Genomic DNA, 11,969 nt, shown 5'->3' with positions numbered 1-11,969 from the left:
TATTTCTGTATATTCATCATTTATACTGTGACATTCATATTTATAGTGCCTTTTAATCATATTTTATACAGAGCAATCAATAGAGCCACAATACACATGTTAAACTTCTATTCTATTCTATTCTATTCTATTATATCAGCTTTAAAGTCCATCCATACTACAAGGACTGAATATAATCTAGTTAAAACAAGTACAATCAATTTGTGATCATTCAATGCTTTTTTAAGAAAAAAAATTAAATTTACATTTTTGAAGAAGTTTAAAAAATAATCCAAAGTGTTTCTAGATAGAAAAAGAACATTAAATATAATAAATTATTACATATTAATTTCAAAACTGCCCAAGGGGCAGTAAAATAATGATACATAAACAGGAATTGAGTCATAGCATTACAAAATTTAAATTACAAAAATTAAAGACGAATCTCCACATGAATCATCTTCAATCACTGAGATTCTGATTGTGCAGTGGTCCATGTAAGTGGTGTTCTAGTGTTATGGGAGCATTTTTAGTCTCAGCTTTCAGTTTAAAAGGCATACCTACATTGTAACACAATGTAGGTGAACCTCATACGCTTCCATGTAATTGGAAATTGCTTGAGATGCCGTGCCTTACTCTTTCTAAAATGATCACATCTGTCCTACATGCTGGCTTCTTGGTCCCAGGCCACCCAGCGTGCAATAAATCCAGTGTCTTAATAACCGAAACTTGAATATCTTTGACAAAATCCCTAATGCAGTATTTTCCTCAAATGTTTTTAAGCTTTGCAGACTTCATAGATCTGCATTATGTAAAGCATGCATTTAAATGATTGAATGGATATTAATTGTGGTTCTCACAGGATCTGTAAAACATCCTTGGATCAAACACTTCTTTTCTCTGAGATGAGTGCTGGTCCTGGATCTTCCTGCCTGATTGAAACCAAAATCCATTTTTCTAGTTACTTTTCTTTCTTTTTTTCTATTCCTTTACTTATGGGGTAGCTGTGTCCACAGGGACTTGACTTGGGAGTAACCAGTTTAAGACCAGCCTGAACCACAACATTAAGAGTGGCTGAAGAGGTGCCAGGCACTGCCAAGGCACCCGTGAGCAAGGCACTAAACCCCCAATTGCTCCCAGTGCTCATCGTTCCACCATCTTTCCGCACATCTGCATGTCTACGGACCCTTTGTGTGGTTGGGAGTGTCTGTGTTCCAGCCTGTATATGTGTAATATACCGGAGTGAAAAAAAGAGTTTCCTCATTGTTGGTTCAATACATCTTAAAACTTTCTCACTTTATTGTTTATGACATTTTTAAAAATATTTTTCTGTACCTTTCACTCACCTTTATCTCACTGTGCTGCATTAGAGCCCATGAAAAATTGAATATTTCAGTTTGGTTCTCACTATAATAACAGTGAAACTTGATTTTGACAGTTTAATCCGGGCTAGTCTGGTTTTTTTATATACTGCGAAACAGTGATGCTTGCACAGGATTTTTATAAAATATTTTTATTATAGTTTTATGTCTTCAACCTACAGATTACATTCAAATTATACATACATAAAAACATCTTTCTTTAGCAATGCAGTAAAACAATATTGTCTGGTCAGCAGATCAATGTACCATGTGACATATCAGCATTCTGGGTGACAGTGAATTGTCAAAGGTGAGGCCAAAGGGGCTGCTGGGGGCTGGAGACACAGACGGTTGTCTAGCTGGAAGAACCTTTGACTCTCTCCACAATTGTATCCATCGTGTTCTGAATATAGCTTCTGGGGAGAAGAGAGCAAAAACAGCAAGGGGTCAAAATGTGCACACTATTATCAGTGTGATCTGTGAGTGTTTCCTACATGCTACTTTCTGCTTACTTTGATTTGGTCACAAATTCACTGTTGGCCAGTTGTTGAAGCGACTCTACGCTCCTGGCATATGCATTTTGACCAAGCTCAACTGCCCTCTGGCGGAAGTTAGTTAGCCTCTCCATAAAGGTCTGTTCTTCCTCAGCCGCTGTGGATGGGAAGGAAACAGAGTTATTAAGATGGATAACAGTTTTTGGGGTTTTTTAAAGGATGACACCAGTGTTAAGGGTCTACCTGCATATGCAACAAAAGCCAGCATCAACACGGCAACTGCAAGGTACAGTCTCATCTTGGCTGTGACTCTTTGAAGAGAAGGGACAGAGATAAACTGCTGTTTACTTGCATGACATGACATCAACAAAAAGGCCCCAGCATGTCAGGAACATGGCGACTGGGTAGTTGTCTTTAGTGCCAAGCTGTTTCTTACTAAACAAATAAATAATTAACAGGTGAAATATTTAAATCAGACTATCTTTGTAACCACATTATAAATGTATAACCATTAGTCCACATATTCAGAAGCTAAAAGATTACATTTGAACCAATGCAGTTCTTAAGGACTTTAAAAAATTGCTGTCAAGTCTTAAGTTTCAGTTTTCCTAGGATAAGATGGAAGCCTAATAAATACTATTATACTATCAGAATAAGAATCAGGGAATTTCACTATGGTTAAACTTTGCTCACAAAGTACAGGGTGTTAACGACAAATGGAATAAAGACAAAAAGACAAAAGATAACATGCGCAGTAAGCAGTACACTTTAGAAATAACAGAAGTCCAATGAGGTAGTTCATGTTGTATTAGTAGTAGTAAAAATTGGAAAGTGCAAGAACTATGCATGGGGGTTATTCTACAATTTTATGTTACAAAGTTACAGTCCATGATGCTCTTGATGAGTTCATCAGAGTGACAGACTGAGGTAAGAAGCTGTTTCTGTGTTGGGTGGGTGCAATGAAAAGGGTTACAATTATTGAATAGTCAGATCAAATGCTGTTGTAAAGGAAATCTTAAACATACCTGTTTTCCGTCTGAAGGAAGAAAGCAATTGAGTGTGTTAGAGCGCTGACACTGATCCCTCCTTATAAGCCTGCTCGTTCCAGTGAGGGTGATGCAAACTACCAAACTTCAGTCAGCATGTACACGTGGTGACCTTTTGTCAGTGCCCTCTTTATTGGCAGTGATTGCACAAAAATGTTCTGATTTTGATAGACATGCAGCAAACATACCACTGATGATATAACTGACACCGCTGCAAAAAAAAGAAAAGAAAACCCCCCACAATGTATGTGTTTGTTTAAATAGAAATCCTTGAACATTTTGCTTCACACATCAACATTTTTGCATTCAAAGAGTTTTGCAGCGTGTGCATGCTTCGAGATAAATTAATGAATAGAATACAAAGCAATTTGTCAATGAACGGATTAATTAGCAAATATTTTCTCTAGCTTTTAAAATGTCAACATTTTCTGCTTTTTCTTTTAACTCAGCCTTATTAATTTATCTTAAAATTATTTTCCCTTGTAATCATAATGAATTAACTGATGAAGAAATAATCAAGGCAGATTAAACCATCATGAAAATAAACAGTAGTGGCTGGCAATATAGGAATAAAACTGCTTAGGACTAAACCAAATTTAATATGCTGATGAAAAACCCAGTTATATGGCATAAATTATTCATATATATATTTAGTCAGCTAATACATTGTGTGTGTGTGTGTGTGTGTGTGTGTGTGTGTGTGTGTGTGTGTGTGTGTGTGTGTGTGTGTGTGTGTGTGTGTGTGTGTGTGTGTGTGTGTGTGTGTGTGTGTGTGTGTGTGTGTGTGTGTGTGTGTATGTATGTATGTATGTATGTATGTATATATATATATATATATATATATATATATATATATATATATATATATATATATATATATATATATATATATTTCACCATACCTTAAAAAAAGTTTTTGCCTCAGTAACATCTATGTTGACTGATAAGGTGAACTGTTATGTGAGGTGTTATGTGGAGGGACCATAGTGCAGAGCTGATTGCATTATAATCAATTGAGCTGAGCTATTTGGAGGCTCCTTTGACCTAGTGGCCAAACATGGACTCTCTATCAATCTGAAGTTTATTGGTTATAAAGATTTTCATATCAAGTAATTGGGCTGTGTCAGGATCAGATTTGACATATCGTCCATATCTATATCCTATGTGGTATAGATTGCCTATGTGGTATAGATTGCCAATATTCTGATCAGTTGATTTCTTAATTTCTGATGTAAAAATATTCAAGAGGTCCGTGCTGCATTCAGTTACATTATTAGTTCATTATTATTGATGAATGAAATAAAAATCAATGCATTAATGTTGTATAAGATCAAGTAAATTATAAGTACCATAAATCTTTCCTCAAGTGCAGCAAATAAAAATATATATTCCACCACTACCACATGCTTAATTTGCATATCATACAACTGAATGATCAAACATTGATGAAATCTTGTGTTCTAAATGTTGTTGTGTTTATTATTTATGGGGCAGAAGTCACGGACTGATAAACAGATGGTTTTTCTGGGATGTTCTTTGTATTTTTTCCATTTTATTGCTCCATTTGATGTCTGTGTTGTCCAGACCTTCCCTTTCTTAATAGGGAAGTGAGTGAGACAAAGCCCTAAGTGGTCCTTTGTAAGTTAGCACGAGAGAGACGGCTGTTGGCTGAACTGCAGTAACCTTTTGTTGCAGTGTTAGAGCCAGGAAGTCTGTGTCTGACCATTTGGAGGCTTTGTTACGGCTTAACAAATCTATTTTCACACCAAACAGTCTGCTGCAAAGGGCCAAATGCCCATTGTTGCTCATGGCTCCCATAAGGTGTGATTTCCATGATGAATAATCTACAACTGAGTTAAATGAGCCTTCACATGCCTCAGCAGTCACACATTACCTTTAAAAGACTAAATCTTCATTTCTTTTGTGACAAAGTGATCGGTGGATTAATGTATGAGCTTGCACTTGCGTGTATATGCTCCTCTTGAGTAACTGTAGGAGGCAGGGAAGGGGAAAGTGCATGCCTTGTATGCTCCCAATTTGCAATAACAGGCTTATAAAAAAGCTGATTTGGTACGAGGCCAAGTGTCCCTGTGGTGATTGTTTTTGTGTCAGCTTTGAGGGGTGTTTGCAGAGGGGTAACTAGCAGTCACTGGTGAGCTAGCACCTGCTAGTTTGCTAGCATTGTTTGTTGGCAGTCATTGCTCTGATCATTGACGATAGGAGCAGTCAGAAGTGCTGATCAAGAAGGATACTTGTGGTTTTCTTGTTTTTAAACTACCCATGACTACTCCGAACCACAGTTTCACTCAGGGAATTACTAAATACTGGTTCTTGACATCACAGAAGACATAATCATAGTGTTAGTCACTCACTTACTTTACGGCAGAAAACCTCTCACACAGAGGGAGAAGATAAACATGTTTTTGCTGGAACACGCTTTGACTTTGTTTTGCACAGAAAAAAACAGCCCACACATTCAAATAATTGACTTTCAGGTCAGGTATGTCATAATGATGAACCAACCAATGAAGAGGTTGATTCTGAGATTTTACGTTTCTGTTTCTTTTCTTCTTCTTCTATACTGTGAAAACGTAAAGGCAACTAATTTGAACTTCGGTCACACTTCTGCTTTCTAGACGTTCCCTAGAGACATCTGTGGTACATATCCTAAAGCAAGAGACAACACTGACAAAACAATTCAAAATCATTATTGGGACATTTTGCAGCAGTTCGACAGTCTACCATTTTTATTTAGTATTTGGTTCAAGTGGACTTTTGTCTTAATTTCAAGTGCTTTTTATATGATCATTGTACAGGCAGTTCAACAAGTCTGAGAAAACACGCATTCACTTCTTCAATTTGTTTTTCACCCATTGGCCACATGTACTCTACTTAATCTCCCAACAAAGAAAGCACAGCTGTATCTTTGTGGAGCATGGGTTCAAACGGAGGGGGTCAGGGGAGATGAACGAGGGACAAATGGTGTCCTCTACTGGCCTCCGCTCAGCATTTCAAAGGGAACATCCTGCTGAGTTTAACTTCAGCTTTTTTTCTATTTGAAGATTGGGTGAGAGGAGTTCAGGATAATCATCAGTCGCATCTTTTCCCCACTTGGTGGGTCCAGATGTGCTGTAGGTTCAAACTCCTTCTGAACTTTGCATCTAGTGTAACTGAATCAACTCCAGGGTAAGGGCATGTCTTTTGGGGTAAATGTGTTTCTCAATAGTTTTAGAAAATATCTGATTAAAATATTATTTAGAAGAACACATGCTGAAAGAGTTTTAGGGAATTTGTAAATCACATATTATAAAAGAAAATGAGAGAGAGGAATCCTGAGGAGGCAACAAAGAACGGCCGGACAGAGACATCTCAAGATATGCATCTTATCTTATAGTACGGCAAACAGGACACACGTGCATGAGGGCTGATGCCTGAATTGTGCAATGCATGAATATCTAATTGACATATCTGTACAAAGATGCACTGATACCTATTTGATATGGGCTGACTGGAGATAAAGGTAGAAATGTGTCACTTTGAAAGAGAACTTAATCAGGGGCACAACATGTTCCCAAATGTCTGCTTGGATCAAGAGAAAGGAATGTGGGAATAGACATCAACAAGTCTGGACTAGAAAAAGTGTGGGCAAAGGAAAGGTTATGGGCAGGGAAGGGGGGAGGAGTGGCATCATGAAGAAAACAAATGTGTGAAGGGCAAAGATTTTGTTGGTGAAATGAAAAACACTGGGAGTTTGGCGTTCGCGTCCATGGGTGGTTGGGGAAGTATTGTATAGCCATTAATGTTAAGATTCCTTATCTAACTAATCACTACAGTCTTATGCAATAGCTGCAACTGTTAGATGATTTCAAGATTTATTGGAGGTTGTCCATCCTCATAATAAAGCCAGTAGACTATCAGACATACAAGGAAATGTTGCATACTTAATGTTGATCATTATTTTTAAAAATGATTAACTGGATCAGTAATAGTTTTGGTAAGACATTTAATCAGTAACAACACCAAGCTCATCAAATGTTTGATTGATGGACACAAGGAGCGGAAACAGGGTTTCTTTTCTTGGTTCTTTATTCTCTCAGCACTGTTCAGCCTCAGCGCATTTACAGTGAGCAGCACGTTGGGTATAGGACAAGTGATACACAAAGCACATGCTATATTCAGAATGAAAAACAGTCAGGTGCAATACACTCACTGTCAACAGCAATGCAGACGATATGGAAGGCATGCTAAATCGTTCAATATCACCTCTAGAAAAATTCAGTGCATTTATTGAAATGACAGCTATTTGCGTGGTGTGATTAGACATGACATAGGCTGACCCCTGCATACCAGACTTTACATTTATATGTACAACCAAAGACGGAGGAGAGTTGAGACAAAAATGTTAAGTAAAAAAAAGCAAAGCATGTTACAAAACTCTCTCCTGGTTGTGTTTTAAAGGCAACTGGGGTGATTGTGCTCAGTGAAGGAAATGAATAAGAGAAGAAAGGGTGACTACTTAGAAGGAATAAACCAAATTGGCTGATTGTTCTGTTGAAGACACACCATATTCTCCTTATTGACCCCCTCAGAACAGTGGATCAGCTATATGAAAATATCATTTTCGCTCTTTCTTTTTACCAACCATATGAGTCTCTTTTTATTCAGTGATTTTGACCTTTTCCACCATGTCTTCAAACTTCTCACGGATCTGGGTGGCCAAAGGAGTGAGGATCTCAGACAGCTCCTGGAATTTACCTTCCAGAGAAACGCGCAGTTCTTCGGCAGTGGCCTCCAACTGGGTCTTGAGTCCCTCGGCCTGGGTCTCCAGCTGCTGGCCCAGACCCTCGGTCTGGCCCTTCAGCATGGTGGAGAGGTCGCTTAACTTCTTCATGGTGGTGTCCCTGGCCTCTTCAACGTAGGGCTCGATGTGCTCCTTTGCTGCCTCCAGGTTCTGGGTTGCACGGGACTGGATCTCATCCAGGTAGGTGGTCACAGTGCTTGAGAATAAAAAAGGACATTATAGTGTATGAAAATGTTTAAAAAAAACAAAGAAAAAAAACAATGTAAGTATGTAAATCTCCACCCTGCTTACTTGCGAATCTCTTCGGTGTCTTTGTTCAGACGTTTCCTCAGCTTGGTGGAATAGGTGCTGATGCGATCGTGTACTTCACCGGTGTTCTGTGTCATCATGGTCTTGACCTCATTCAGGTACTCGATGCTGCGTTCCTTGGCATCCAGCATGTCTTTGTTGAGTCTGTTGGCCAGGAGCTGCAGGTCCTGAGACATCTGGCCGGTGGTGCCATCAGTGTAGGGCCTGAGCTTGGTCTGGATGTCATCTCTGTATGCTGCCAGCTCTGCCATGGTGTCAGTAATCAGAGTACTGGGAACAGATAATATTAGGGATAATATATTAGGCATAAGTAAGAGGACATAAGTAAGAGGGAGAGTGTAAAGAGAAATTAAGGAAGGCAAATATCTTGAAAACGAAGGGAAAATTCAAGAATACTTACTCAAGCTCCCTGCTGAGGTGAGAGGCCTTGAGGCTCTGCATGACTCCATCACCTTGTCTGTTGAGATTAGCGATGTACTCCCAGAAACGATTGACGGTGTTCTCCCAGTTGTCGGGGTTGACATTAGACTGGCTGACAACACGGGCATTACAGCCTGTTGGTGGACACATGTGGAAAAACATTGTTAAACACACAAAAAGCATTCCAGGAAAGAAAAAAAAAAAGATCATTTAAAGATCGAGCGCACACTTACCAGTGATGACTGCCAGAGCAACGAGCAGAACTACGGCCTTCATGATTATCACAGATACACCTGAGGATTTAAGAAAGAAAGGTCACTTACATTTGAATACTTCAGATATTGTAACAGCTTCTTCAAGTTAAAAAACGGAAATCAATTTGAAAGATAGAAAATTAAATAGAAAACATATTGAAAAAGCTGGTTACAGAGTATAAATAGAGTATAAATAAATTTAATTGGAAAAAAGAAGTCAAGTAAAATAAACGGACGCGCACAGACGCGCCCGTTTCTAACAGAGAGAAATCTATCTGCGCGCTCCCGTCACTCACGTGGAAGCTTGAGCCTTCTGTATGAGTCCAGAGCGGTGACTGCGGGCTTTTATGCAAACCTCAGGCTTCTGTGGACGGTGGGGAGGCGGGAAGAGGGGATGGGAGGGGGGCAGGATCATTCACTCGCGGAACCACGCGTTCACGTCGAGATGATCGTTGTCTGCTCATATTCCTGTTTCTATCCGTGTCGCCAACAAAGCGTTCGAAGTTCTCACAGGGTTGTGTTCTGAGAATGACGGGGTGAAAGTTCCAACATCCACTCATTTATCGTTGCCACGCAGCAGTCAGTGATATAAAATAACATTTTCAGCCTTAAGACATTTAAAAAGTCGTATTTATGAGGAATATGTATTTTATTCATTTTTTTTATTGATTAAATGTACTGTATCTCTAATACTGCTTATACCCCAGTACATGTGAGGGAAAATATAATTTTTGTTTTCATCAACTGGAAAAAATGGTCTAGCAGATTCACTATGTTGGTAGAAAATATAATATTATGTGTACCAGTTGAACGTATTTAAATCAGAAGTAATAACAACGTTCTGGTTGTTCATTGCAAAATGATGTAATCTGATGTAAATGTGATGTAAATGAACCTTTTGCACATGCATTCTCATCTAAATGGGCTGTGAGCTCCCAAACCACTGACACCTCCATCTTAGCAGCCCTTCACAACTCCCAAGTTTTGCATGACAACATCACTCTCATATTTAAATGACAAATGAGGCGCATGGTTTATTCGCGCCATGTTTTTTATTATCAACACAAACTGAGACTTGAGCTTCACGTAAAACGTGACTAAAATCTACTGTTTTTTTTAACTGTACTGGATCGGTTCTGCTTGTCCATTTATGTAAAAGAAAGGTATTGTTCATGTCAAGGTCACGATGGCACCACCAGTGCCCATGTGTAATGGCCTTTGCCCTTTAGTACTTTGTTGTCAACTCTTGTTTTGTCACTTCTCTCAAAAACTCAACTTCACACTGGAACAAAGTTGAAATTGGATGAATCATTCAAGTAGTTAGTATGAGGGGATGATAGCAGCAGTGTGTGATAACACAACTATTAATGATCAGGTGAGCTGCTGAATATCATCTACTTTATATCAGAATTAGAATCAGAATAATTTATTGATCCCCTAAGAGAGGCAATTTATCAAAATGAAAGAAAGTGTTCTCTTCTAAATTTGGTCAACAAAAAAACAGATCAGATAACCCAGAGTGATTAGGTCTCACCATGTTCAAAACAAAAACCTTCGACCTTTGTATTCCACGACAGCATTGAGCTGTGTGTGTGAGCTGTGTGTGTGTGTGTGTGTGTGTGTGTGTGTGTGTGTGTGTGTGTGTGTGTGTGTGTGTGTGTGTGCGTGCGTGTGCGTGTGTGTGTGTGTGTGTGTTGGTGCAGGAGGCGTGACACACTCACGCAGACAGACAGGTTATATTCTGCTAAATAACAAGCCCTGTGAGTTCAAACACGCAAACAAATCAATGCCGGTAATTCAGTGCCCTCACTCTGCTGAGAAAATTGTTATGCAATGTGTTTTGAGCTTGTTGGGGATTTTTGTTTTTTTTTACAAAATATGTCATCATTCATGAGGATTGTCGCTATACTTCTTGTTAATAATTTGAAAAACAAAAACAGTCAGTTATGATCAGTAATATTCCCATACTTTCACTAATAACATAGATATTTTGTTTGTATTATGCAGAGTTGGATGCATGCATGTCACGGCACAGGCTTGAACACACAATGCCGTGCCTCTTTTTTGCTGAGCCACCAGGGTGCAGGGTCAGACAGAGGGAAGTGAAACAGTGGTGAGCTAATACAGTAAAATAATCTGACACGGTCAATTTAACTACCTGCTTCTGCTTTTGCTCTACAACAGATGTGAATGTCTATCTATAGGTAGGGTGAATGACAGTAACCCCCCACACACACTCACACACAAAGACACACACACACACACACACACAAGCACACACGCACAGAAAACCAGTCAGATGATTCCGTTTTCTGGAAGCTGATTTGAGAAATTTTGTTTTTGGTTTAGTCCAGGTGACCTCATCCCTCTGTTTGGATTGTGTATGCAAGGTTATTGAAGTTAACGTCTGTTGGTTAAAACTGGATATTCAATGATGCGGTGTGCTACATAACCCTCATGGTCTACTTCTGAGTCAGTGGTATCATCCAATCAGGAAAAATTACAAAGGTCCAAGTGGATCTGCTGAGTTTATATAAGTGTAATGAGTTGAAGGGGGGTGTCACACTTTTGATTCACTCAGCAACTTATGCCTCACCCACAAAGGTGAGTCCCATTTCCCCCTGCAGTCACATGCTGCATGATTGTGCTTGGCAACATGTTCTATAAATCAGCTGGCCTGGCTTTGTCCAGGAGAATTCATGCTGGGCAAGTTTGTTTCAGCAAACAAAGCGCCCAGATGAGACAGTTTGACTATGAATGCATTGACTGGAGACTAAAAGCAGGACGTGAGCCATCAGATCCTTGCAGAGCACCTTTGTGTAACAGCTGAATTGCTGTTTCCCTTATGTTTTACAAGACCTACGTGAAATGTAAACTGGTTAAAACATCTTCAGAAACACAGAAATCCAATGAACACGTTTGACTTGACACACAGTTTCGTTTTGGAGAATGGGAAGTCCCATTGCACAATATATGGCATTAAAAGGTAATAAAAACTGTCCAATTATTCCATGATCTCATCACTGTGCCTTTTGTTTAGCATCTTTTAGTTTAGGTAACAGGGGACAAAAATGTTGTTCCTGATAATATTTGGGAAAATTTCTGCGTTGGTCTTGACCAAGAGAAACCAAACTACAAGTTTGAATACTCTTTTAATGACATTACTTCATTTAATTCTTAATTCTGCATTTAATACTGAGATTAAATAAGCGTTCTTCATTCAGAGACTGCTAAGAGTAAGGATTACAATGATAGGACCACTTCTGATGTGTAACTGATCCAAAGGAAGTGAAAGTTTTGTCAGC

At 39.0% G+C, this 11,969-nt stretch overlaps 2 protein-coding genes across 2 annotated transcripts; both read right to left on the bottom strand.

Moving 5' to 3' along the window:
• Window positions 1-1,476: 1,476 nt before the first annotated feature.
• Window positions 1,477-2,951, bottom strand: apoc1 (apolipoprotein C-I). Its single transcript, XM_068324471.1, has 4 exons — window positions 2,860-2,951; window positions 2,078-2,145; window positions 1,853-1,991; window positions 1,477-1,756 (listed from the first exon to the last, which is right to left on the bottom strand). The coding sequence occupies exons 2-4, from the start codon at window positions 2,130-2,132 to the stop codon at window positions 1,696-1,698; spliced, it is 255 nt and encodes an 84-aa protein (XP_068180572.1). The 5' UTR covers window positions 2,133-2,145; window positions 2,860-2,951; the 3' UTR covers window positions 1,477-1,695.
• A 3,997-nt stretch (window positions 2,952-6,948) lies between these two features.
• On the bottom strand, window positions 6,949-9,045 carry apoeb (apolipoprotein Eb). Its single transcript, XM_068323392.1, has 5 exons — window positions 8,961-9,045; window positions 8,644-8,703; window positions 8,391-8,544; window positions 7,973-8,260; window positions 6,949-7,877 (listed from the first exon to the last, which is right to left on the bottom strand). Exons 2-5 carry the CDS (start codon window positions 8,684-8,686, stop codon window positions 7,538-7,540), a joined length of 825 nt encoding a protein of 274 aa, XP_068179493.1. The 5' UTR covers window positions 8,687-8,703; window positions 8,961-9,045; the 3' UTR covers window positions 6,949-7,537.
• Between the last annotated feature and the right edge of the window lie 2,924 nt (window positions 9,046-11,969).

This window comes from Antennarius striatus, chromosome 9, assembly GCF_040054535.1.
Source record: "Antennarius striatus isolate MH-2024 chromosome 9, ASM4005453v1, whole genome shotgun sequence".
Lineage (NCBI taxonomy): Eukaryota > Metazoa > Chordata > Actinopteri > Lophiiformes > Antennariidae > Antennarius > Antennarius striatus.
Note: the sequence above shows the minus strand (reverse complement) of the source record. Positions and strands in the feature narration are given on the sequence as shown.